Source organism: Aulonocara sp. 'chitande type north' Nkhata Bay, linkage group LG20 (assembly GCF_057382095.1).
Source record: "Aulonocara sp. 'chitande type north' Nkhata Bay isolate Kocher_YH1m ecotype deep benthic linkage group LG20, A_spYH_male_GT1.1, whole genome shotgun sequence".
In the NCBI taxonomy this organism is placed as follows: Eukaryota; Metazoa; Chordata; class Actinopteri; order Cichliformes; family Cichlidae; genus Aulonocara; species Aulonocara sp. 'chitande type north' Nkhata Bay.
In genome coordinates, this window is record NC_141363.1 from 4,285,262 (window position 1) to 4,313,175 (window position 27,914).

Sequence of the window (27,914 nt, forward strand, 5' to 3'; positions counted from 1 at the left end):
ACCACACAAAACTCTCCTGCCTGTACTTCAGAATGAGCTACAGAGAAAACTTGCAGATAACCTTCACGTGGTCTAAACATTACAGCTCAAAGCTTTAAGAAGTAGACTACATTTATTTAGACGAGCATTACTTCTGGGAACACAGGCAGAAATAGGCTACATAGCAGGTTGAATGGAGTTGACTACATTTCCCGTCAGCCCCGTGGTGAGCGTCAATTTTCCCTTTTCAGCAGGGTTTTCTTGGTCCGCAGCTGGATCAGCTGGTTGGACGCTCCGCTGTGCGGCAGTCACTTTTTGGGGGGCGAAAAAGAACATTTGGTAGTTTTTATTGGACTTTTTCACCGGAAACGCTGGATTTGGCTCCTGATTTTCACACAGTTTTCATATTTACTTTCTTTCTTTTTATTTATATGATTTTAGCTGTAAGTGTCGATAAATTGGATTAAAGTATTTTATGATTTGAAAAGTTATATTTGATAGTCTCCTGGTAGTGAATGGCCTGGAGCTGTGCGAGCTCAGCAGCATCAGACTGTGGGTTTAGTTGGACTGAGGCTCCTGTGCCAACGCCTTTCCCCCCCTCTCTCTCTCGGCTTCGCCCTGCGTTGGGGAACTTCAGCTCACGCCGAGCTCAGAGCTCGTTGGACGGTGTTTTCAACTTATGAGCTGCTGAAACCACAGTCCGTCGCCTAAGAATTAGTTTGAAGGAAAAAAAATGGGGTGCACGATCAGCGCCGAGGACAAAGCTGCGGTGGAGAGGAGTAAAATGATTGATAAAAACCTGCGAGAAGACAGAGACAAATCCTCCAAAGAAGTGAAACTACTTTTACTCGGTATGAACTTTATTTACAGTCTCTCTCTCTTTTTTTATGTACAGCAGATGTTGTGTCATCACACGACTGTATGAGAAGTCCACTTTTAATATTCACTTCTTTAGTGTGGGATCGTTTTAGGTTTTAGGTTGACTCCAAACACTCCTCCCTCCCCCTCCTCCTGTCAGCTTTAAGCAGCTGCGGCTCATCGCTTCTCCTCTTCCTTCAGAAGTAAACCAGATGTTGGTGGTGAGAGGGCAAATGCAAGTCCTTAGCCACCTCATTGGTTTTCAGTCTGTGTTGCATTGCTGAAATTGGGAGTACTTGCCCAGAGCTGACAAGTGTTGTCACTTGCCTCGGGTCTGTTTTACATCAGTGCTTACAGATTTAGAGCTGCAGGTAAAAGCTGGTCTGGGGTCAGTCTGTTCTGGTACTTGAGAACAAGTGCATTTAAAATGAATTGTATTGGAGCTTCTGAAAGAGCTGAGCTTGACATTATCACAAGTTCATGGACAAAAGTGTCCACCTGTGATGAGCTGTGCTGCACTGGCAATCTGTGCATACAGCCTGCAGCCACACCAAGACTGATATGCCTGCATATGCAGTTAAATGAATGAGCAACCCAATCAGTTAATCCGCTCATTATTTAAGGTCTGCATATTTTTAGTGTTCTTCACCATAGTCATTTCTAAATGTAGTAATTTAACTTCTTTTAGAATCGTTTTGTCTTTAGCCAAAGCAGTTTGTTGCTGTGGTGAATTTCAGGCAGAGGATCCTGCCGACCACACAAAAAGTCAGGCCTTATCTTCACAGTGTGTGCAGATTTCAGCATGCTATAACTGTATGCTGTATTGTTACACTGTCACTGTGGGTGTGGGGTATTAAATTAGCCCAGTCTAACAAGGCTTAGTGTTTTTATTCTCTGTGCCTGTGGATGTATTTCATGGTGTAAATGTGTAAGAACAGAGAAAGATCCTGTAATTGAATATGATGTCTGTTAAAATATTCATGTAAATACCATCGGACTTGCCTAAACTTGAGACAACAGGGTAGATTCTTTTGTTTTCCATTCTGGAAAAAGAAGGAGAACATCAGCATCAAAAAGCTCCATTAAAATTTTATGGTCTGTTGATCTGGGCCTGCCCAGATTTGTGGTATTTTGTTTCTAAACTGAGCAGAGAGACGACTCTGTGATATTTTTTGTGCCATCTGTTGTTTAAAACAAAAAAAAAAGACTTATCAGTGCAGAAAGTGAACCAACCAGACAATTAAACATCCTTTACTGTGTTTGACCTTGCCTAAAGTATTAGTATAACAGAAAATATCATATCGTAAACGCTCCCAGATGAGCAACATATTAACTTTGCTGTTCACACTCATACTGAATGCTAATCGCTGTCATTTCAATATAATGAACTATATGTGAAGATGATCACAAGAATATGATACAGAGATTTAGGAATGGGCGTAAACCAAAGCAGAAGAAGAGTTATGGGTCGTAAAACTAAAGGAGAGAGGTGGAAGATGTTGTTTGTCACTATATGAGACCGCTGTCTAACACACAGTTTTATTCACGTAACAATATCATACGTAACATACCATTCTTTGGGTACACTTTGCTAGTAGCAGGTATAATCTCCTGTTTTAACTCTTCATGATTCAACAAGGTGCTAAAAAAACATTCCACAGGGATTTTGGTTCACATTGACATGACAGCATCACACGGCTGCACATTCATGATGTAAATCTTCCTCCACGTCCCAAAGGTGCTCTGTTGGATTGAGATGCGCAGACTGTGGAGGCCATTTGAGTGCAGTGATCATTGTTATGTTCAAGAAACCACTTTGAGATGATTTGAGCTTTGTGAAATGACCTGGGGCGTTATTCTGCTGGAATGACCAATCAGAAGATTTGTACACCGTGGTCATAATGGCATGGATAGAGTCAGCCACTGTACTCAGGAAGGCTGTCGCGTTTAAACAAGTGTGAAAAGAAGTGTGTCAAATTCTGACCTTACTGTCTGAATGTTGCAGCACAAATTAAGACTCATCATCATTTTTCCAAACTTTTATTGTGCAATTTTGGTTAGGTCGTATGACTCGTAGCCTCAAGTTCCTGTTCTTAGCTGACAGGAACGCCACCCGCATTGGTGTTACGTTGCTGTAGCCCATCTGCTTCAAGGTACAACATGTTGTGTATCCAAACGTGCTCTTCTGCATACCTTGATTGATTGTATCCAGTGATTATTTGAGTTACTTTTGAGTTGCTTTTCTTATCAGCTCTAAACAGTCTGACCTTTCTCCTCTGACCTTTTGTATCAACAAAGCGTTTTAGCCCAGAGAGCTGCCACTCACTGGATATTTTCCCTTTTTTGGGCAATGCTCTGTAAACCCTAGAGATCATCGTGAAGGAAAATCCCAGTAGATCGGCAGTTTCTGAAACACTCAGATCAGCCAGTCTGGCACCAACAACCATGCATGACGTTCAGAGTCACCTAAACAACCTTTCTTCTCTATCCTGATTCGCAGTTTGAGTGTCAGCAGGTCATTTTGATCATATCTGTGTGCCTAAATGCATTGACTTCTTGCCATGTGATCAGCTGATTAGATATTTTTGTTAAAGAGCAAAGTGGCCAGTGAGTGTTAATTTCGTCACGCAGCAGGATGCCAGAACATAGCGCTGTTTGTAAATTACAGTTTTTAATGATGGTGGAAAATCTACTCATAAAACTGTAGAAAGTGTTTATTCATGATTCAGCTTGGACAGTTCAAAGGAACAAATGAATTTGTCAATTACTGTAACTGTGGTGGTAAATCAGAAAGATAATCAAAGGTAAAGATATTGTCTGTGATTTTTTTTTTTTGGAGAGACAAAGTGTAACGTAATACCCTGAAATAATGTTTTGTTTTTTAGGCACCACCCACTTAACCTCACTTAACATGAATATTTTCCACTAACAGGAACTGCACTGTGTGAACATTTGCGGTTGTTGATCAAGACTGAGATGATTTTCATGCTTCTCTATATCTGATTTCCTGCTTTCCCCCCCTTGTTTGTGTTCTGTCACATTCTGGATAGAGGCATTTTTCTCACAATGAGGCAGCTTTTCCATCAGTGCGCTGTCCTTTGTGTCTGCAATGATTTTTTGTACCTTGATTTAAAAGATAAGACAGAACTAAACTCTGCCAGTAAATCTACTTACTGTATTTTTTGAGCCATTACTGCCCACAAGTGTTAGGTTACCTTTTATTTTTTCTCCACTGTTAGGTTAATAGACTACAGCATGGCTGTTGTTTGGGAAAAAATAAAGCTGCTAGGTTAAAAATAGATTCCACATGAAGTCACATATGTGGGTTTTGGATACACACAAATCCTACCAGCAGATATACGAGGATTGACTTCAGGTGGAAAAATGTGGCGCTATAATACTAAATTCAGGCAAAACTCTTACTGTATGGAAAGATTTATTGTCAAATTTTGACCTCAGAGATTTTTCCAGGCAGTGCCCTTCACTCCCTGTCTGTACGGGAAGAGGAGAGTTCATGGGAAGAACAAAGAGGACTTCAGCTGCTGTGCTTTATTCAAAACCACAAAACCTTAGAGCCAGCTAACCCATCCAATGAACAGTCTCCTATTTGACCACAAACAATGATTCATAAGTTTTTTTTTTTAAAATCTGCATTTCAGATTGTTGTTAAATGAGGCTTGGTTTGGAGTCTAATTCCTGCCTGTGTTTCTGGCTCCCTGTGTAAAGTTGGTTTTTTAATTGGCAGCAGGCCATGCTTGACAATCAGCCAAAAATGCCATGAATGAGAGAACTGGTTGCTGACAGAACTGAGAAGTGGGATCAACACACTTTGTCTTCTCCCCTCTGTCTGATGAGCCCGATGAGCATAAATCTCTCTGGCTGCTGACAGCTTAACCAAAGAATTCATGGATTTTATTCTTGCTGGCCGTCCATCTGAACACGATACTGTATTCTGAGCCTCCTTGACAAACTTCATCTGCTGTAGATTCCTGACTGGCAATGGGAATGTGTCTCATTTTGAGGGATTCATTGTGTTAAGACAATGTAGCTTACTGGGTGTTTTAACCTCCTAAGACCCAAACTCTTCCATTGCATGCATTTTTAATTTCTGTTTGATATTTGGGCTGATTGGGACCTGATGAATGTAAAAACAAACAATTACCAGATTTTTTTTACCTACTTTTTGTTTCTAAGAAAATGAGAGCCACAAATGAGGATATTAGTTTAAAATTTTGATAGAACAGTAGCAGTATAATGTCCTCGTAAGTGGATATCAGGCTCTGTAGAGCAAAATCGAGTATTTTGGTCTAAATAACCCAAAATGTGATGTCCACATATGTGGACGCCAGGTCCTAGGAGGTTAAGGAAGAAAGCAGTCGCCCATATTTCAAAACATTTAGTTACATTTACAATAATCTTTTTACTTTTCTTTTCTTTTTTTACGTTAATGTAACCTTTTGTGAAGTGACTACACAGCTCAGATGACGATGACAATATTTTCCCTGTTGGCTTCTCCCCTCACTCTCTCACTGGCGTGCCCTCATCTTTGTTATATTCTGTGCAACGCTTATTGGGAAGCTTTCTCAACACTTACACTTACACATGAAATTGTTTTGACTAAAATATTATTGTATGCACCTTACGTGTCTTTTGTCAGGTCCGCTCACACGTACACTGAAAAAAAGGCCATGTTGGATTTACTTGATTCAATAATGGACATTGGTTGCACACAAACGTTTTGCTTTGGCAGAAACTTAAACAACTGAGTTAAATCAACTCAACTTATTCATAGTCAATAAACCTGTGCATTTTGTGTTCATAAAACGTGATTGAAACATGTTTAGATGAAGTAAGTTGAGCTCTTGGAATATTTTAATCCTTCACAATTTTGTCATTTTATTTCAACACTATTCAATAACCTTTACCACAGTACTACTTGATCACTTAAATACTACATGTTGACTTCATATTACATAATGTTCAACAAAGTCTAGAGTCTGGTTAACATAAAAGTTGAATGGGTCTACAACAACTAACATCCTCCTATATCCTGGTTGCAGGGGGGCTAGGTTACGAGGCATGGTACACACTGGACAGCTCACCAGTGAATCACATAGAGACAAACAACCGTTTGCATTAACATTTATGGTGAATTTAGAATCACTAATCAACCTAAGCTAACTCTTGTAACTGCATGACTTTTAACTGTGGGAGGACACCAGAATACCCAGAGAGAAATCAGTGCAAACTAGCCATATTGTGGATTTGATTCCAGGACCTTCTTACTGTGAGGCAACAGCACTAACCACCATGTCACCAATCCAGGCTGGACATAAGTAGGAAAGCTATGATTTCAAGGCTTGATGCGGAATTTTCTGTACGTTTTTGTCCTTGACATGCAGGTTAAAACACAATAAAAAGCAATAGCATACACGTTGTGTGTGTGTGTGTGTGTCTGTAGTTGTCTGCCTCTTGTAACTCTAGTGATTTTCTCCAAAAGTTGATTCTGTTCATCTGGACGTAGCGTTTTGTGGGAGAAACATTTCGTCACTCATCCCACAAAATGCTACGTCCAGATGAACAGAATCAACTTTTGGAGATTTACTTTCCTGGATGACTGAGAATGCATCAAGACGTTCTAGTGATTTTCCTGCAGTTTGAAATCTCATGTGATCTTGTTAATGTTCATGAGTCCAGCAACTAACCACTCTTACTAGATTGTATCAGGTCATCTCAACAAGAACAAATTAAGTTGTTGAATTTCGTACAGATCCTACATGATTTAATTACGTTCAAGATAGAAACATGAAAATTTTGTGTTCAAATTACAAGGTAGACTTTTTTTTAATGTAACAACCACCCAATTTACTTCTTTCGGTTTACCAAAAAAAGTAGAGGCAGCTGTTCGACTTGACTGAGATGGATGCCTTCCTCAAACCACGATCCAAAGCGTGCAAGACTGAAATCCCTTGCAGTGTCGCAAGATTTAACATTGCTTTAATTTTATTGACTTACTTCACTCGAACATGATATGAAAAATTTAATCTACCCGCTCTGCATATTATGTAGTTTCTACACTATATAGTTACACTTAACTTTAAACCATGAGGCAATTGTGCTAAATACACGCAAGATGCTTACATAAATCCAAGAGCTGGCCAATCCCTTTTTTTCAGTGTAACATGTGTAAGAACAGGTGCAGTTAGCTGTAAAAAGCAGGAAAAGGTGGATCTAGGTGACTGAATAATGTTCGTCTATGTATGTATGTATGTATGTATGTATGTACGTATGTATCTATCTATCTATCTATCTATCTATCTATCTATCTATCTAATATAAAAAAGAGAAAAGGATCATCCCCTCTCATACTGCAACATTGGATTTGAGCCAGAAAACAAGTTTATGTTTGTTATTGGAGGGGATGGGGGGGGGGGTCAACTTGCTGACATCCTGTTTGATTCATATTCTGTATTTTTATGGCCTAACTGCTCTCAAACGCCCAGACCAGCGTGATATCTGGGACTGTCTCTCCAGTGGAAAAACACAGTTTCAGCCAGAAGCGTGACAACTGTTTCCTGTTTGGGTGATTATTGTAGAAATACTATAATGATTGTTCATGTGAAATCCCTCCCTACTCATCATCATTACGGTATCATTTATTATAATGGAAGCTTGGTGCGGCTTTGACATCACCACTGCCATCAGTTCATTGTTTGTCGCAGATTCCCACTATTTTGAATCAAGTGCACCAGCTCATCGAACGACTCACTGTGCTCCTTCACTGTTATCTGGGCTATTACGGTTTGCAGTAAGCAGTTAGCGTCTCATTCCTCTACATGACGTTGGTGACTGTCTATTTCCGGTGATGAAGGAAAATTGAATGTGCTCACGCTGAGAAACTGCTGAGTGGTGCAGCCAGTTGATTTCGAGCAAGTGAGTACTACATGACTGTTTGCACTCCCCCCAGGGTCCAGTTTGGTTTCTGAAATTCATCACAAAGAAGCTTTTTTCCTGGTGGTTTTGGTGCAAACATGCCACACACTGTGGGATGTATGATTAAATGAGATGGGATTAAGTTCAGCTGTTATGAAAAGCTGGTGTGATCCATGTGACAGGGGACTAGACTGTAAGACATTCTGTAGTAGCTTTCATGTTTGTATTTATTTATTTGTTTGTAAATACTGTCCATTTTTGCAGGTGCTGGAGAATCTGGGAAAAGCACAATAGTTAAGCAGATGAAGTAAGTTACAACTTGTGTATCAAACGCCTTCTTCCTGGAAGAAACCTTTATTTATTTATTTATTTTATTTATTTATTTTCTACATTGGTGAAAGACAGTCCCAGCTCCTCGTATAGCTGCAGCACATTTTTATGGGAAAGCAGATCTGGAGCCTCATTGCGCTCCACTCAGGGCCTTTGTGAATAACATTTTAAACAATGGCTTCAGAGGCCGGTTGTAGCCTGGCAGGGCCTGAATAGAGCCCCCCAGTTCCCACATTAGCCATGCTGTATGCTCAGTGAAGCTCAAATTCCAGCATTAACGACAGTACAAGCATTAAACTTTCCTAATGTGCAATTTGCCCCACATTTGTTAAGGCCACATTGTTAACACTGTCAAATATTTACACGAGCTCTAAAATCCTGTTTGGATTTTGTGTCTGTGTCAGGATCATTCATGAAGATGGCTACTCAGAAGAGGAGTGCAAGCAGTACAAAGTGGTCGTGTACAGCAACACCATCCAGTCCATCATGGCCATCATCAGGGCAATGGGCCAGTTGAAGATAGATTTCGGAGACGAGGCGCGAGCGGTAAGCTAACTGCACTGGGTCGACATAAAAGATGACGTTCAAAGAGAGAATTTTACGATGTGAGCAGTTATTCGTGTTGCCAGGATGACGCTCGCCAGCTGTTTGCCCTGGCGAGTTCAGCAGATGAAGGGGTGATGTCCGCAGAGCTGACCAGCGTGATCCAGAGGCTGTGGAGCGATGCTGGAGTTCAGGCCTGCTTCGATCGATCTCGAGAGTACCAGCTCAACGACTCGGCTGCATAGTGAGCACTCACTTCTCCACATAGATATTAGATGAGCTGACACACAGATGACTGCAGTCATAACACAGTCAATATAAATCGGTTTCTCAAGAAAAGTTTTATCATTGCATTTTCTTCGTCACCTGGAGTGTGACAGCTTTGACTAAAAGCTGCTCTCCTGCTTCATGTTTGAAACACAGAGAGGCAAGATGTGTCTTGTTCCTCGAAGTCCTGTGTCGGCTTGTTGCACAACGGACTGCATTCCTGAAACAGGGCAAGAAACGAAGGAGAAACAGGCAAATGGAAATTGCAGCCCTCCGCTTAAAGGCATTTGGGCAAAACAGTTTGTTATTAAAGTGAAACTCAGAATGAGAACACCTGATGGGAAGTTTGAGCTAAATATAGCTTAGACTTTAATTACCAATCAGACGAGGATAAAGCTCAAGGTTCTTTTGTGCTTCTGTAGCGTTTATATCACACTCGTCCTGAAAAGAAAACGTAGCGTAGCTTAGCGTGAAGGACACACTCTCTTTGTTGTCAAAACAGGCGGGCTGTCATGACTCTGTGTCCACACTATGAGAAAAGAAGAGCCTGTAGAGATAGACTGTTTATACTCAACCCAAAAGGAGTCAGTGTTTATCATCCACGAAAATATGAGCCCATATTTAGTATCATTTTGTGGCGTCCTCAGATGTGTGCATGCAGGATGATCTCCGCATCACCAAACATTTGTTACTCTGCATTAAACTAGCATTTTTGGAAATATTTGGCAATAAAAGAAAACAAACAAACAAACATATCATATGTATGTACAGATTTTCAGCAGAGTATTCAGCAGATTCTGTTGTGGAAAGCCTAAAAATGTATTTTACACCCTGCTGAATGCATACTACTTTTTTTCTGTCCCTCAGCTACCTGAACGAAATGGAGAGAATCTGCCAGACAGATTACATCCCAACTCAGCAGGATGTTTTGCGCACACGTGTGAAGACCACCGGGATCGTTGAAACTCACTTCACGTTCAAAGAACTCAACTTCAAGTTAGTACAGCTTCATATTGCTCACAAAGGGCCTCCTTTGGGCGACTTATTGAGCAGCTCTTGTCTATACTGGTTTACTATATTTATAAACATTTACCTAGATGTCTTCATTGTAGACTCAACAGAGCAGTTCCCAACACAGAGAGCGGATTCTACTTCAGGAAATAAGGACTATTTTTAGGCTTTTCTTGTTTATGTTTTTTATGTAAATTGTAATGGTCAAGTGCAAAAAGACTTCCCTGTGTGAAACAGTTACATAACACAAAAAGTATTTGTGTTAATTAAAGAGAGCAATGCCCTGTACACTTCGCAATTCATCCTGCTATTTCAATCAGCAATCACATCATCAGTAAACACTAGTGGGCTTGTTCCAGCGGCACCCGTACATGCCCATGCCATAACACTGCCTCCACTCTGTTTGACAGAGGATGTTTTATGTTTCTCTCCATACTTTTTTCTTCCCATCATTCTGGGACAAGTTGATCCTGTTTTCATCTGTCCAGAATTTGTTTCCCGGCAAAGTCTGTTCTGCTCTTCATGTTCTTGAGTGTAACCAGTGGTTTGCACCTTGTTGTAAATCCTCTGTTTTTCCATTCTTAAAGGTGTCTCTCAATTGTAGACCTTGACAGCTAGCTTGTTAAAAGTGTGGCTGACCTGTTTAGATGTTGCCAAATGTTTGGTTTTTTTTACCATGGAAATAACTCTGTCATTGTGCACTTTAGTTGTGACCTGTTTCAGGTCTTTTGGTGTCGCTGAGCTGGCCAGTCCGTTCCTTTTTTTTACAAATAAAAAGGCTCGCTTTGATCCTATATCTGTATAATAATAATTACAACAACAACAACAATAATAATAATACATTTTATTTAAAAGTGCCTTTCAAAACACTCAAGACAACTTTACAGAACAAATAAGACAAGCATAAAAACAGGAAATGAGCACAATAATAAAATAAAGTTTAAGAGCATGGAGTAGTTATACCGAGTAGGCTATCTTGAACAGGTGGGTTTTGAGGGTGTACTTAAAAAGGGGGAAAGAACTGATGTATCTAAGGTCAGGGGGTAAGTAATTCCAAAGTCGAGGGGCAGAGCAACTAAAAGCCCCCCCACCCACCGGGATGGGATGGAGATCTGTACCAAGTCAGAGAGATATGGTGGGGAGAGAGAATGAATAGCCTTAAATGTGTAGAGGAGTATTTTGAAATTAATGCAGAGTTGAACCGGGAGCCAGTGAAGCTGCTTCACGATAGGGGTGATGTGGTGAGCAGAGGGAGTCCTAGTAATAATACGGGCAGCAGAGTTCTGGACACGTTGAAGTTTGTTGATGAATATACCCTACACACACACACACATGTATATGTATAATAAATATATATATATATATATATATATATATATATATATATATATATATATATATATTATACATATATATATATATATATATATATTAGGGGTGCAACAATACACAAAATTCACGGTTCGGTTCGGTTTGATACTTTGGTGTCATGGTTCGATATTTTTTCGATACAAAAAAAACGTTCATGCCTTTTTGTCATTTATTAAATTTTCACGGCACATTCCGCACCACATCTCTGTGCGTTCATCATTTGTTTGAAGCCAGCTCACCTCCTGCAACTACTTTTCCGAGAATACGTGCTTCTTTTGTGGTTCGGACTCCTTCTGACATTTCTTTGGAGGTGGAGGAACATCACAGTAATTGCTTAAAGGAGCTTCTTCGACATCTTTAAGAGTTCTAAACAAATGTCTGTCCTCCTCCTGAAAATCTTATGTATGCAAACACGCGTTGCAACTTCTTATCTTGTGCCTGTTTTTTATTTTGACAGCGAATGCGCACCTGCGGACCACTTATGTGCAGCCTTGGTTATTTCGCTTGTCATATTGCAGCCACAGAAATTCTTTTGTCCATGAAACCATAAAGCTGCACTTTCTTTTTGCCTTATGGTCTGATTTGTCATAACTTTTCCGTTTTGTGGTAAGCTTTTCTTTGGCTGTCACTTCTTCACCCTGACCTGTCTTATTTGGCTCAGCAGAACTAAAATATTGTGGCGAGCTCAGACAAGGAGGAGACGAAGGTATCGTTTGGTCTTGCTTCCCGTGAGCTAGCCAGGGAGCACAGCCGTTTATTGACATCTGCAGAAGAACACTGCCGCTAGCTAACTGCTCAGCGCGGCAACAGCACAGCAACAACAACAACAACACACAGGGCGGAAGGACACACCGTCGCAGCGAGAGGGCGTCACCCGTCACTATGGCAACATAAACAAAACATAACTGTACAAACAGAACCCCGAACAGCCCTGACCCACTACATACCCCCCACCTAAGGGGTCAGTCGTCCCCGACGACCCCATTACCCCACACAAAGTCCAGCAAATGTCCCTCGGGTCAGAACATGGGGTGCCACCATCATCCCACTTCTGACACAAATGTGGCGAGCTCAGACAAGGAGGAGACGGAAGTATCGTTTGGTCTTGCTTCCCGTGAGCTAGCCAGGGAGCACAGCCGTTTATTGACATCTGCAGAAGAACACTGCCGCTAGCTAACTGCTCAGCGAGGCAACAGCACAGCAACAACAACAACACACAGGGCGCCCTCTGACCCCCGAAGGACACACCGTCGCAGCGAGAGGGCGTCACCTGTCACTATGGCAACATAAACAAAACATAACTGTACAAACAGAACCCCGAACAGCCCTGACCCGCTACAATATGTATCCTGCTGCTTTTACACACGCACTCACATAAGCTCAGCGATTCTCTGCGCGATCAACCTCTCACATGTTTAAGCTGCGGGAGGTTTCACTTGTCATGTTTGCATAGTAAGCTAACGATTGATAAGACGATGTCAGAGGAATTGGTGCGCAAATTATCATCACTCACCAATCAGTGCTGTCGCTCTCTATACACAGTTCACGCGATTGCAAAGTGAAAGCAAAAAACAAGCGCAAATTCAAACGCGATTTCAATATGTCACATATTGACAGTGGCTCACCGATGCCAATGGCATAATTACCCAGCTACATTTCCGAAAGAATGCAAAAGCATTGACATATATTTTTCCTTCCTACAATAGCCTGACGGGCAGGGCAGAGATAGATTTTGGTAGCCCGACTGGAAAAATCGCTAGCCCCGGGACGTCTGGCAGGAGCCCTGTATCTGATTGAGGAATCACTCATCTTTGGAAAAGAGAGTTTATTACAGAGAAATGGCTCTTTCCAAAATAAAAGCTATACTATACGCTTCTTCTGGGCTATATTCTCAGCAGCATATTAAACATATCAGGTCCCCATAAGAAGAATCATGTGCTAACGGCTGTCTAAATGACTCGGGTAAAGTTTGTAGCATGCGTGCTTGTTGTTTTTGTCTGCTTCCACTTGTCTTTGCACTAGGATAATGTCAGCATAAATGTGCAGTCATATTTGTTGTGTTCCCACTAGTGCTGTCAGCGTAAATCTCGTTGAAATGACGTTAACGCCACAACACAGCAAATCTCCGTTAACGAGCTACCGCGGATCGCCCATGCATGGGGCTGGACGGCCAACACGTTAACGAGCTAACTGTGCTAACACACTAGCTCCCACCCATGTAATTGAGCATTGCGTGGCACATCCAACATACTGTTTTACTTTAGTCCATGACGCGCTTACCTTCAGGGTCATACGTCACATGAAAACCAAAATAGTTCCAAACGCCAGATCTGAATGAGGGTGGGGGAGGTTCAATTTGCCATGTTGCAAGGAGAGCTTAACTTCTGTCTCGCTAGCTTGCCCTGTGCTCAGTGAATCTGCGTTCGACTACTCCGCCTAGGCTGCACTGTCGTCGGGGACGACTGACCCCTTAGGTGGGGGCTATGTAGTGGGTCAGGGCTGTTCGGGGTTCTGTTTGTACAGTTATGTTTTGTTTATGTTGCCATAGTGACGGGTGACGCCCTCTCGCTGCGACGGTGTGTCCTTCCGGGGTCAGAGGGCGCCCTGTGTGTTGTTGTTGTTGCTGTGCTGTTGCCGCGCTGAGCAGTTAGCTAGCGGCAGTGTTCTTCTGCAGATGTCAATAAACGGCTGTGCTCCCTGGCTAGCTCACGGGAAGCAAGACCAAACGATACCTTCGTCTCCTCCTTGTCTGAGCTCGCCACAATATTTTAGTTCTGCTGAGCCAAATAAGACAGGTCAGGGTGAAGAAGTGACAGCCAAAGAAAAGCTTACCACAAAACGGAAAAGTTATGACAAATCAGACCATAAGGCAAAAAGAAAGTGCAGCTTTATGGTTTCATGGACAAAAGAATTTCTGTGGCTGCAATATGACAAGCGAAATAACCAAGGCTGCACATAAGTGGTCCGCAGGTGCGCATTCGCTGTCAAAATAAAAAACGGGCACAAGATAAGAAGTTGCAACGCGTGTTTGCATACATAAGATTTTCAGGAGGAGGACAGACATTTGTTTAGAACTCTTAAAGATGTCGAAGAAGCTCCTTTAAGCAATTACTGTGATGTTCCTCCACCTCCAAAGAAATGTCAGAAGGAGTCCGAACCACAAAAGAAGCACGTATTCTCGGAAAAGTAGTTGCAGGAGGTGAGCTGGCTTCAAACAAATGATGAACGCACAGAGATGTGGTGCAGAATGTGCCGTGAAAATTTAATAAATGACAAATTAAAAAGGCATGAACGTTTTTTTTGTATCGAAAAAATATCGATGACACCAAAGTATCGAACCGAACCAAACCGTGAATTTTGTGTATTGTTGCACCCCTAATATATATATATATATATATATATATATATATATATATATATATATATATATATATATATATATATATATATATATATAGGCTGGGGTCTATCACACCAGGCAAGACCCCAGGTGCAGGCTGTGTAAAGATGCCCCAGAGACTATCCAGCACATAACAGCAGGGTGCAAGATGCTAGCAGGCAAGGCATACATGGAACGCCATAACCAAGTGGCCGGCATAGTGTACAGGAACATCTGTGCCGAGTATAACCTAGAAGTCCCGAGGTCAAAATGGGAGATGCCCCCAAGGGTGGTGGAGAATGACCGAGCTAAGATCCTGTGGGACTTCCAGATACAGACGGACAAAATGGTGGTGGCTAACCAACCGGACATAGTGGTGGTAGACAAACAGAAGAAGACGGCCGTAGTGATCGATGTAGCGGTTCCCAATGACAGCAATATCAGGAAGAAGGAACACGAGAAGCTGGAGAAATACCAAGGGCTCAGAGAAGAGCTCGAGAGGATGTGGAGGGTGAAGGTAACGGTGGTCCCCGTGGTAATCGGAGCACTAGGTGCGGTGACTCCCAAGCTAGGCGAGTGGCTCCAGCAGATCCCGGGAAAAACATCGGAGATCTCTGTCCAGAAGAGCGCAGTCCTGGGAACAGCTAAGATACTGCGCAGGACCCTCAAGCTCCCAGGCCTCTGGTAGAGGACCCGAGCTTGAAGGATAAACCGCCCGCAGGGGCGTGCTGGGTGTTTTTTTTTTTTTATATATATATAACGATGGCCTCTTTCATTTGCACCGACATATTGAGAGTTCCAGGGAACAGCTATCAAATCCGAGTTCAACACTTGGATTCAATCACACATCTTTTATGTGCTTAATTTGTTATAGAATAATGAGAGAACAGGCCTCACCTGGGAATGAAACATCTTTGTAGTCACAGCATCAAAGATGCTCAAAAATAAAATGCTGATAAAACACGATTGAAAAATAAAATTGCTTAGTGGATGCTGTTTTCACAAAATCATAGACCTGGTTTCGACCTCTTACATAACTCACAAATGCTGCTGCTGTTGAGCTCAAGATGACCCACCTTTGTGGCTGTTAATGGAATTACATCGCTTCAGTCCTTTCACATTATTACATTATATAGCTCCTGTACTTATAAATATTGGTAAAACGTTTAGTGTAATAGCCTTCCTGGCCTCCCTTCATTTGTAATCCCATAAAAATGCTCAGGATCTAAAAATGTGTAATCACTCGATTGGTGTTGAAAAACGCGGTGCTCTCTAATTTCATTTCGGCTTCAGCTGAAAATCGTAGTATAGATTAGGCTTGCCTCTCAGGGACTCAGGTGGAGAGCGAGGCACAGACATGAGATGTGAGAGTGCAGACATCAGCGTGCCCCATGTGTGTGTGTTGGTGCACATCCTTGTAGAAAACACACAAAAAGACATCACAACTGTAATATGAGCATGAAAGAGAATGTTTATGCAGTAACTGAATCTGTTTGCGCATGTGTACGCAGGATGTTTGATGTTGGAGGTCAGCGCTCAGAGAGAAAGAAGTGGATCCATTGTTTTGAGGGAGTCACTGCAATCATTTTCTGTGTGGCCCTCAGTGACTATGACCTCGTCTTGGCTGAGGATGAGGAAATGGTAAGTGCACTGTGAAGCGAACACTCCGATTCTGGTCCACTTTATAAATCATAAAGCATAGGGTTTTCTTGTTGGCACACTGTTGGCCTTTTTTACATATCTTATGATAGAAGGAAAGGGAAAGATTGCTTACATAAAATTTGCAGGTAAGCCGACACAGTGTGACAGTGAACTAGATTCTGTGGCTTGTCTGTGTCAGTGATTGGCTGCACTTTCTGCAAGCACAGTAAAGTACGCTATTGTTGGCCTACTTCACTGTTTGTACATGTGGTACATTTTGTTCATAACTCACACAGAGCCGTTGGTTCAGGTCAACATAACTAGCAAGGGGTGGACGCCAGCTGGCACTAACCGGCACCGTGCCAGTCGGGTTTCTCAGTGACGGGACCCTAAAAGCAAAGCAGATTGATGATATTCAGTTTGTGTCAGGTCAAGATGTCCTCTGCAAGAAATGCCAATTAGGGTCACAGTCACATCTGCTCTTTCCTCAGAACCGGATGCATGAGAGCATGAAGCTTTTCGACTCCATCTGCAACAACAAGTGGTTCACCCGCACCTCCATCATCCTTTTCCTGAATAAGAAAGACTTGTTTGAAGAGAAGATCACCAGAAGTCCCCTTACTATCTGCTACCCCGAGTACACTGGTGAGACAAACATTAGTTTATGGAAGGTCTTATATGGTGTAAGCTTTAATGTTTTGAGAAAATATTTATTGTATTTTTATTGTATTTTATGTATTTGCAGCATATATATATATATATATATACACATATATGAAGTTTTAAGCTGTGGGATATACTATACTCTTTTAAATAAGTGCATAATTGAACTAGACTGTTCCTAATCAGACAGTCTGTGTATGATGTTCTCTACAAAGAAAAACAGGTATAATTAGGTGATCCAGAGATCGTTAAGGGGATGTTTCTTAAACAATTTATTGTCTTTCACTGTAGGTGAGAGCACATACAAAGAGACAGCAGATTATATCCAGTGCCAGTTCGAAGACTTGAATAAACGAAAGGACATCAAGGATATCTACACACACCGTACATGTGCGACAGACACCAAGAATGTGGAGTTTGTGTTCGACGCAGTAACTGATGTCATCATCAAGATCAACCTGACGGAGATTGGGCTCTACTGAAGCTACGGCTGCCTTTCAGGTCAGCATGCTGAATTAATGCTTGAATATGAAGATAATCATTTGAAGATTTGAGGTAACTTTATTGATTATATGTATCCTCCTGGTACATTTGGATGGGCTGAGATTGGTGTATTCCTAAGTGCATCCATAGGTATAACATACAGGACCTTGAAAATTCTGTGCTGAGGTAGGTTTGCAGTTCACTTTGCTTTGTACTTCATGACCTGGGTAAGTTTCCTTCCAGATGAGCGCAGCAGACAATTTAAAAACTGATCTGGTAGACCAACGCCTTATATCAATACAGTTTTTATATGTGAAAAAAATGCTGGTGGTTATATCCATCTATCATGCACACACTTGCATAGATGATGGATGATGATGGATGCACTGGGTGCAAGTCAGCTGCAAATGCAAATGCAGTCAATAAATTCAAGGTCCAGCATCTTCCTCCAGTGGATCCTTCAGTCTGCTTGTGGATGTAAAGCAGTTTGGAGGAACCAGGGGTCAAACCCCTGCCTGTTACAAGCAGCTTATAAATGTTAATTTAAATTATATTATTTTGATGATAACCTTTTATTTTGGACATTGTGTGAGTGTATATATATATATATATATATATATATATATATATACACACACACACAAATATGTGCACAAGCAAAATAGTCTGATATTAAGTCGGAAATGCAGTAGAATAAAGCTCGTACATACTTGCTAATCTTACTAAATACTAATACTTAGTACTAACACTTACTAAAAAGCATGTTTTACTTTTTTTTTACTGAATGATGTTTGCTTTAGGTTGCTGTGAGTCTACTGGAAAACTGTTCCACAGTCATGTTCCACAGTTTAGGGTAGGATTGGGGTATTTGTAGTTAAACATGCTGTGTTCTGTAGCCTTGAGCATGCTAGTTCTGGCAGGCTGCTTCTACCAGTAAACAGTTACTGTTGCCTCTGCAAGCCGCTTTGCAAACCTACCTCCTACATTTAGTGCTATTCGTGCCATTTCTGTCTGAATAAATGTCATGTCTGTTGTCACTGATGCTCGAACTGTTCTGGTTTGCTGTTGCTGCTCTCTCTCTTTCACCAGGTGCTTTCCATGTCTTTGTTTATACCTGCAGGGAGGTCCCAGAACAGAGCCATACTGCCTAATATAAATGACTGCTGATAGAACAACACTCCTATTTTTACTATAATGTTCCTGATTGAACTATTAATGATAGCTTTTCATTTCCCTGCAGGTTTCAGAACAATCAGGACTTCTGGGATCTTTTCTGCAGAGGGAAAATTCAAAAGTAGGCGTCACTAAGGACTACGCTGCAGGACCTAAACTGCGTTAACTTTGGGACTTGCAACTGTTATCACATTTGTCTTAATAGATTTTTAAGATGTGGCGTGCTCTGAGAGGATGAAAGTGGGCAAAGCGTGTGAAATGATCCCTGTCATATTTAAGATCTTTGCATCACTCAGGCGGGTTAATAGTTTCGCTGTCATCTGCACAAGGACCAAAACTGACTGCCTGTTCATCAGATCCATCGTTTCATTTTGCAGTTTTTATGGCTAAAATGTTTATTCTGTTCACCATCGTGTTGCGTTTTGTCTTAGCTGTGGCACATTACGTTACTAAATATTTGCATCTGTTGTATTTTATTTTTAATTTTTACTTTTAGTTATGGAGAATTTCCATTTTTGGGGGGATGCATGAATGACATATCTTATGTATAGTACAAAGTTTTTTGTGATTAGTTTGATGTCAAACATAAAATATAAGCAGTTGGGTCAGGGATTAGTTAGCTGAAGTCTAAGGAACTCAGTAGCCACATCCATATCTGCATAGGTGTTTGTCTGTTTGTTTGTTTTATTTTAACATGAACACATTGTACTGAACATCTTTATTGAAATCAGTGAGTGAAGGGATTTGATTTTGATGTGCTGTTTTGTTTTTCATTGATCTTGCAATATAAATATTATGTAGCCTTTAAAAGGTCGATGTGCCGTCTTGTGAATACTAGTAAAGAAATATAAAAACTAAACTGTGAAACTGGGATAATAGTTTGATGAAGGCATTTAGATGCACACAGTACATGAAGACTGAATACTTAGGAAGACTGCTGCTGTATATTCTGCAGTAGAGCACAGTCCTGCACAGCCTGGTCCCAAAAGCAAAGTTCATCAAAGGTTATTACTGATTGGCCACATGATTAAAACCACTGAAGGTAAAGTGATGACATTTTCTGGTAAAACCCTGGATCCTGGGATTCATATAGATGCTATGTCAACATGTATCGCCTACCTAAAAACATTGCTGCAGACCAAGGATCAAGGAAGTAGCCTCCCTCCAGCGTGCACCACCTAAATTATCCTTTGAGCCTCCAAACGTCTTAGAAGTTCACAACAATAAGACTGATTCAAAAAGGACCCACCCTGCAGTCTACAGGACCCAAAGAACACCATAATACATCTGCAGATGTCTTATGTCCAGTGTGTCAGAGCTGTATATTGTTAGGCAGGTGTCCGATGGACGTATAGCTCACTTGAAATCTGAGCAGTTGTACTGGCCCTGTTTTAACCTCATAGCTCAAAGCTGTCTGACTGTTCTTCTGGTTTAAAACAAAATAACAGGCAACACTAACCAGATGCTATCCACTGTAAACCATATAGTCATATTCTCACCGAAACAGAGCAGAGACTGAGGTCATTCAGGTTGGAAACAGTATTTTTAGACTTCGGCGACACATCTGTATGTTTGGAGCTGAGGGTCAGTGTGTTCCAGCTGCTGCACACACAAAACAGCTCAAATTGTCTTTCTCTGCTGTCTCTGCTTGAGAGTAAAACCATGAAATAAACTCAAATGAGATGCAAGCTACGAGTCAACATGACAGCACACAGGAAAAGACTCTTTGAGACAAAATGTGCAATTTTTTATGTTCAGTTTGCAGGATATAGGTTGTGACATTCTAAAACTTCATGTTGTCAGCAGGTAACATCAGACTAAAGCCAACAATGTGTTGGTCCATCGCTCCACTTGTGTTTACTGCCTAAAGCACTCAGCCTCATTTGTTCCAACCAGAGCTGTTAATCTTTAAAGAAAATTGAGAATCGGTTATATTTTTTAAGAAGGCTTTGCGATGACTCACTCGTGTGTTTTTAATAGTTAATTTTGTTTTTTTGCTTTATAGATGAACATCACTTTGATCTTTTCCTTGGCTTTAGTGACAATGACATACAGATGAGGACAGAATTATTACCCCCCCCAGAGCAAGGAAATTTTTAACACAGTTTCCAATACAGCTGCAGATGTTTATTATTTTACTTTGCACACAGAAACTAAATTATTTCACACAAACCAAAAACTACCAGAGTCTAAATTATAATCTTTCTCTGGGTTGTTCTTAGCATGCTACAGTCTTACTTGAAAGTGTCTCTTCTGCAGAAGTAGAATTGTTTTTGGTCTGCAGCCTTACAAGCCTCACATGCAGTGCATTCCTGTGGAGAGCTCTAGTGATTGTCTTAGTTGAGACTACAATTCCCAACTTGACTAAATCATTCATGAGTGTGTTGACGGTTGTTCTGGGGTCTTTAGACACATTCCTCACTAGTTTTCTTTCCAGAGTCTTTGAAATCTTTTGCTTCCTACCTCTGCCAGGCTTGTTCTGTTTTGGGTGCCACTCTCTGAATTTCTTCATGATTCTTGACACTTGGAAACTCTGCAATAACTTTGCATGTCCATCTCCTGCTTTGTGAACATCAACAATTCTTTTTCTCAAGTCTAAGCTGATTTCTTTTGTTTTTCCATGATGTTTTCCAAGTGACAGCAAAAACTCTTGCTGAAGTTTTTATACTGTGTATAAACTGGACAATAATCTTCAGTTTTAACTTGATTTTACAGGCTAATAATATTGAACCTGGTATTTTTTTTTCTAAAATAATTGTGTTATTGTGTGAAAATAGACCTAATTCATGCTTTCATGTTTAGAAATGCTATGTTGAAAATCCCTTGCTCTGTTAAAAAAAAAAGAACTTTTGACAAAACCTTTTAATTTCATAGGGAGGATAATAATGTGATATTTATCTGTAACAATCTGTTGGCATTCTCCGGCTGTTTGAACAGAATCATACTCTCCATTGATTTGGAAATGCTAATATATCATGAGAGACAAAAAGGAAGCAATCCCGCTCACTCAAGTCAAACCATAGCTCCTCTTTTAAGCTCCAGATATTGTTTACACTGTGTTTTGCCCTTGCTTGCTGTCATGCCTCGTGTATCCGTCCCTGCACAATCTTAGAGCGAATCTCACCCAGCAGATTAATTACCGCTTTAATTTGTTTTGCTCTCTCAATAGGGTTATTGTTAATGAACTTCCCTACGCTGCCATTTCCCCTTTGACTGGATTAGGGAAATTATATAACAGCAGCATTGTCCCTACAAGTAACAGCCCGAGCTGGTCTGTCAGTGTCAGCATGCCTGTTTCGCTAATTCAATATACTGTAGTGACAGTGTGGTTCTGCAACGAAGACACGGACACAAAGGTGAAGTTAATGCGTCTTTATTTCATGCCTCTACATTTCATAAGAAAGGACAAACTCTGTAGATTTTTCAATCCCTTTTTATAATGAAGCATCGTCCCTCTAGTGTTTCCCTCTGTCATAGATTATCTTTCAAAATATAATGCATTATCTACTCTTATGTACAAAGTTTCTCTACCATGTTTGATGTCCTGAAAATTATTCATCACATTAAAATGTTAAGCGAAATGAATACATCAACACTATGTAGTTACATGTACATTATTTTGCACTGGGAATGGGATATTTGCTCAGCAACTTACACAGTTTAATTATCAAGACCACAGAGACTACTGTACTCAAAATAAAATAAAATAAAATTGAGATGTTGCTATTCAAAATATTTATAAATCCCAGAGTTATTGTTTTATTTTATTTAGTTTATTTTACAGAGCTTGGCTTTAATAGTAAATAAAACTCATGACACAGAAGTCAAAGGATGGAATCAGCAACTATTTCCTGTTCTTACCATCAAACTTTCAGCTTTTGGTGTGAGAAAAATAGCGTAGTTTAGAAAAATGAAAGAGTCTTGTAGAAAGCTGTGTGTCCACGATGTTGATATGGGTGCTTGATACTTGCTTCAACCCAGCTGGACATGCACTGTGTTGCAGGGGTGTGTAACTGTTGGAGATGATGAGGTGCTAGGATCAGTCAAGGGTCGTGTCTTGGCATGGAAGCGATGGTGTAAACACAACAATCTGAGGATCCCTTGTGCTCCATCTTTAGCGCTCCTTAGTTAATGCCAATATATGAGGGGTTAAGGTAGGAGAGGAATTTCTGCAAAGTGGAGAAAGTGATAAACATGAACTAATTCTCATAAATCATACATGAAATATTTTACTGTCAGTCTTTTCTGGAATGTGAAACTGATCATATCAAGCCACTGAGGAACTGCTTTTTGCTTCTGATTATCTTCCTCATCCTCAACAGCCTCAATTGGTCCAAACTGATTATTTCTCATGCCGTTGCTTGGCAATGTAGGATGGCCAGACATGATGAGGTTAAGTTGATAAAGCTGGGATCTGATCTTGACTCTATTAGTCTTCACTGACACAGGCTCTGGGAGCAATGTGGCGTGCTCGCTACGTACCTTCTTTCCACTCTGCAGCTGCTTAGAAGAGACCGCAATCCTTAAGGTTTTCTTTGATGATGATGTCTGTCACAGCGTTGAACACAATTTCCACGTTTCTTGTGTCTGTGGCACAAGTCAAGTGAGAGTAGATTTCTTTCACGCCCTTCTTCATGTTCAGCTCCAGGAACTGCGACTTGATGTAGTTGCTGGCATCGTCGTATGTGTTGGGGCCTAAAAGAAAGCAATTGATCAGGGGAGAAGGTTCAGAATAATTACTTGTGTTATATGACGTGACAGGTGACGTATTTGCATCGCGGCTTACGTTATAAGTTAATTTTCCTTCTTTATTGCTATTTGTGTTCTGGTGCCATGTACCAGTCTGGTTTCCATCTCACTGTTTGCCTGACAGATGTGGCCTACTGCTAAATTCTCCTTCTTCAAGCCTGCCACATGCCACAGGTATAACTGAAATCCAAAGCACGCGATCTTACCGTTGTAGTCTGGGAAGCAGATGCTCAAGTGGACTTTCTTGATCTTCTCTTCAAAGAGATCCTTCTTGTTGAGGAAAAGCACGATGGAGGTCAGTGCAAAGAATCTGTGGTTGCAGATACTGTTGAACAGATGGAGGGACTCGTGCATACGGTTCTATAAAAGTTAGAGTGAACGCAGAGTTACTCACTGACAAGTTTCTTTGTGGTCACTTAGGACTTAGGACTAAGACTCCTTGACTCACCACTTCATCGTCCTCTATGAGCACCATGTCGTACGCACTGAGAGCTCCGCAAAAGATGATGCAAGTCACACCTTCGAAACAATGGATCCACTTCTTTCTCTCTGACCTCTGGCCACCCACATCAAACATCCTGTTCACCACAGAAAGTCAGAACACACTCACTAAGTACCTGTGAACCGCAGACATGTAAGCTTTAGCCAGTTTCCCAGTGACTCACCTGAAGTGCAGCTCTTTGCAGGAGAACTGCTCTTCAATGATACCAGTTGTTTTGACTCGAGATCGCAGCACATCCTGCTCAGTGGGTATGTAGTCTGCCTTGCAGATTCTGTCCATTTCATTGAGGTAGCTGATGATTCCAGAACAAACAGTACAGCAGTCAGTCTTGGTATATGAAATCATCTGTATTTATAAAGTCTGCATGAGCTGACTCTTTAGATTTACACATATGACATCGACTCACTAGCCAGCAGAGTCATTGAGCTGGTACTCAGCAGCTCTGTCATAGGCGGCCTGCACTCCAGAGTCTTTCCACAACTTCTTGATAACATCAGCCAGCTCAGGAGGCATTGTGCCTTCCTCTATAGAGTCTGACAAGTTTTGCAGCTTCTGTGAATCCACCTGTGGTTTTGTGCACACAGAATAAAACTCCATCAGCATGGACAAAGTGCTTGGAATATTTATAGTGCAACATTTAATGTCAGGGAGAATGAACTCAACAAGTTTATCATGTCTGGTTTTTATCTCTTAAGTGTAACTTGAGACCTGTCCAGATGATGCGCCAAAATCAATGCCAAGCATCTCCATGCCTCTGATGATAGCCAGAGCAGATTGCAGGATGTTGCCATAGATGATCGCTCTGAACTCCAGTTGTTCCTCTTTTGTGTAACCACCTTGATGCAAAATCCTGCGAGCGAGTAGAAGAGTGGGGGCAGAAGTGTTTTAACTCAGGAAAAAACTTTCTCAACAATAACTACTTTAACTGAGCTGATGGGCAGAAAGAAAACAGCCGAGAGGGAGAGGGTGCCACCTTGTGGTGTCTTAGTGATCTCCCTTTGGTTTCACTGCCAAAGTTTAACCAAGTGCACAAAAGAAGTGCTGACGAATTAGTAAGCGGATGTTTGCCTTGTTAAGCTTTCGTAAAGGGCTTCACTGCAAATGAAACAGACAGAGATTGAAGAGCTTTAGCCAAATGGTCGAATTCATGACTGATGGGATTAATAAAAACTCCCGAAAAACTCCAAATTCCCATTGTCTACCTGTGACAGTGAATGACTCAAAGCTACCATCAGCACTTATTTTAACGCTTACTTCATTTGTTTAACGATGGTGCTCTTCCCCGACTCACCAGCACCTGTGGAAAAGAGAACAAAGGTTAAGATCCTAAATTTCATACTATGAAGATATTTTACTTTGCAAACACAAGACAGTGGGCAGATAAAAACACTAAATGTAAATATATTGCATAAGAATGCCAGGTGCACTGATATATAAGTGAAGAAAATACAATAGAAGTAGGATGAGAAATGCAAAGTGGAGGAGATGGATTTTAATGTGCATTGATACATCTCTGATGTGTTCTGACTCTCAGTTTCTTGCAAAGCTTTTTTGTTTTAACACAGGACACCGAACTAGCCAAAGCTTAGATAACAGAAGCAGCAACGCCACAGCTCTCATAGGAGTTTTCCCCCCTGCTAAACTATAAAAAAAACTCCCTTATTTATTATTATTATTATTATTATTATTATTATTATTATTATTATTATTATTATTATTATTATTATTATTATTATTTTAAATCTCACCCACTAATGATTAGCACTGAGCTTTTGTCGGCAGACATCACCAAATGTTGGACGTCTGACATAAAAACACTGAAACCAGCTAAAATGACAGCAAGTTGCAGTAAGTACATGCATGCATACATAATGAGTGGCGTGCATTTATGTAAAATTGACTGCAGAAAAGCCTCCCTGCAGATCAGGCTCCCTCCAACACTGTAAGCTAAGTTAGGCCAGAAGGAGTTTATGCGTCACAGGACACCCAAAGCTGACCGTCTTGCTCCCACTTGAGCCACATCACTTAAGCCATGGACAGACTTAGTGCTGAGCATTTAAAACCTTTACACATGCGGCTCTAAAGGAGGGAAGTTGTTTTTTTTAAAGAAAATACAAATCCACGAAAATATAGAATATCAACAGTGAAATCACAGCCATTTCTAATATGCAAAACTGTTTGGAAAAATTTACACTCAAGGCCTATATTTTGTTGTTACTGAGGTTTTTTTGTTTTTGTTTTTTATGTTACGTTTTTGCTTGTGTATTTTTTTGTTTACTCCCTTGATGGCAGAATCATCACAAAATTTGTTGTCAGCCAGTTTTATTACTTACGGACTGAAAAAAGTTCATTAAGACATCTAAAATGCTTCAGCTGTTACTTTCACCATTTAGCAGACAACTTGCTCGCTACTGAAATCAGCTGCAAGCCTGTGGAGCTGTAATAAAACAGAGTTTGGGATCCTCTGTGGTCTTTTTTTTTCCTGTTTTCACAATATCCCCCTGAGACCACGTGATGGCTCTCTTCTTACCTGCCCTTACAATCTGATCCATGTGCAGCAGAAGAAGCAACATCTCTGTAAATCACTTGCAAGTCTATATTAAATCGCTGACTAGCTTTTCAATCGCAAATGATATAGCAATTTAAAAAAATTGCTGTCAGAAAAACACAAACCACTTTCAAGACTAATTTGTACAAATGAACAGCTTAGGTTCCCCCTGTAGAAGTATAAACGTTTGTGAGTTATTTTTGCTGATTTCTCAGAACAGAACACATTTTATACATTTTGTGCGAGCTGCAAGTCAACAAAGATCTCACCAAGTGGATCTGCACTAAACTGGTTAGTTAATAGGATTGACATATCACTGCCAGGCTGTGATTCATTTAGACCAAAGGCTGTGATCTTTTAAGCACCAATGTCCTTCCATCAGAAGTGAAGAGTCATTTTTAAGTAAAAGTCAGATGATTATTAGTTCTTTTCACCAGTAGATTTCTAAATGCAATATGTTATTTTAAATTCCATGCATATGTATTTACAGATTTCCTGTTTTCTTTTTGAAGATCTTTTCGATAAACGTGAAATTCTTCCATTTTTTGTGACTGATGTATTTTAAACATGATATAATAAGCATAAGCAGGTGGTAAAGATAGGCAAACATTAGTCTAAACTTTTGCTTTTGCTCTACTTTTCAGTTATGGAACTTGCAATTTCCAAAATGGCCTTCATCACAGACCTGTGGGTATAAAAGTTCAATCTGCTTTCCTATCTCTCTAATCTCTCGCCTCCCCTGACCTCATGCCAATGAAACAGCTCTAACATCTTTTAACAAACTAAGAGTTTATATATATATATATATATATATATATATATATATATATATATATATATATATATATATATATAGTATCACCATCAAATGGCTCCTATGCAACACTTCATCAAGACATTTATCTGTACCTGATGACTGCAGGTAAATAAATTTCTCCATTTTAAGGTGTTTCTGTAACGTTACATTCATTATCTTTCACACACCAGTCAGTCTGAAACTAAAAGAAACATATTTTTCTGTGCATCTGTTTAACACTTTGGATCTGCTCTGCAAACCAAAACCTTTGCAGCCAAAGATGGAAAGTTAAAAATTACTTTTTACTGAATCCTCCATGAGAACAGGTAAACCCTGTTGGTCTGAGCACTTCTCCTCTCCTGCAGTCTAGGATGCACAGCATAACTCTATTCAGGAGGTCACTTACCAAGCAGTAATAGCTTGACCGTTTTAGCCTCCTTATCAGCATCTTCTTGGAGTTGTTTTTCCAACTCCTTGGACTTTTTGTCCTCAGCGCTGGCTCCTGCACCCATACTTTCTTCCTCCTCAAACTCAAGATCCTCAAGGAAGGAAATTTTGATGGTTGTCTGAGAACAGCTGCAAGAAAATCTGGGTACGACAACTAATCGTTGTGAAAGGCGATTTTCTAGCGGAAGGGGATTGGGAAGGAGGAGTCTGAAGCTTCCGGGCCCTGCTTGATTAGATATGG

General features: G+C 40.6%; 2 protein-coding genes across 2 annotated transcripts; one reads left to right on the top strand and one right to left on the bottom strand.

Annotated features, from left to right (window-relative positions):
- The first annotated feature begins 124 nt into the window (after positions 1 to 124).
- Positions 125 to 22,343, top strand: gnai3 (guanine nucleotide binding protein (G protein), alpha inhibiting activity polypeptide 3). Its single transcript, XM_086277041.1, has 9 exons — positions 125 to 830; positions 8,035 to 8,077; positions 8,505 to 8,646; positions 8,730 to 8,887; positions 9,778 to 9,906; positions 16,183 to 16,312; positions 16,804 to 16,957; positions 17,267 to 17,476; positions 18,699 to 22,343. Exons 1-8 carry the CDS (start codon positions 713 to 715, stop codon positions 17,455 to 17,457), a joined length of 1,065 nt encoding a protein of 354 aa, XP_086133167.1. The 5' UTR covers positions 125 to 712; the 3' UTR covers positions 17,458 to 17,476; positions 18,699 to 22,343.
- gnat2 (guanine nucleotide binding protein (G protein), alpha transducing activity polypeptide 2) lies at positions 21,989 to 27,914 on the bottom strand. Its single transcript, XM_086277042.1, has 9 exons — positions 27,633 to 27,914; positions 25,137 to 25,179; positions 24,591 to 24,732; positions 24,289 to 24,446; positions 24,046 to 24,174; positions 23,829 to 23,958; positions 23,587 to 23,740; positions 23,114 to 23,326; positions 21,989 to 22,800 (listed from the first exon to the last, which is right to left on the bottom strand). Exons 1-8 carry the CDS (start codon positions 27,736 to 27,738, stop codon positions 23,136 to 23,138), a joined length of 1,053 nt encoding a protein of 350 aa, XP_086133168.1. The 5' UTR covers positions 27,739 to 27,914; the 3' UTR covers positions 21,989 to 22,800; positions 23,114 to 23,135.

What these genes read in the sequence shown, in the direction of transcription:
- gnai3 (XM_086277041.1), top strand. Translation starts at nt 713, where the DNA reads ATGGGGTGCACGATCAGCGCCGAGGACAAAGCTGCGGTGGAGAGGAGT. An exon ending in ACAATAGTTAAGCAGATGAA is followed by an intron (nt 8,078 to 8,504) that starts GTAAGTTACAAC and finishes TGTCTGTGTCAG; the next exon opens with GATCATTCATGAAGATGGCT. An exon ending in CTGCTACCCCGAGTACACTG is followed by an intron (nt 16,958 to 17,266) that starts GTGAGACAAACA and finishes CTTTCACTGTAG; the next exon opens with GTGAGAGCACATACAAAGAG.
- gnat2 (XM_086277042.1), bottom strand. Translation starts at nt 27,738, where the DNA reads ATGGGTGCAGGAGCCAGCGCTGAGGACAAAAAGTCCAAGGAGTTGGAA. An exon ending in GGTCAAGCTATTACTGCTTG is followed by an intron (nt 25,180 to 27,632) that starts GTAAGTGACCTC and finishes TCTTTTCCACAG; the next exon opens with GTGCTGGTGAGTCGGGGAAG. An exon ending in TTGGCGCATCATCTGGACAG is followed by an intron (nt 24,447 to 24,590) that starts GTCTCAAGTTAC and finishes ACAAAACCACAG; the next exon opens with GTGGATTCACAGAAGCTGCA.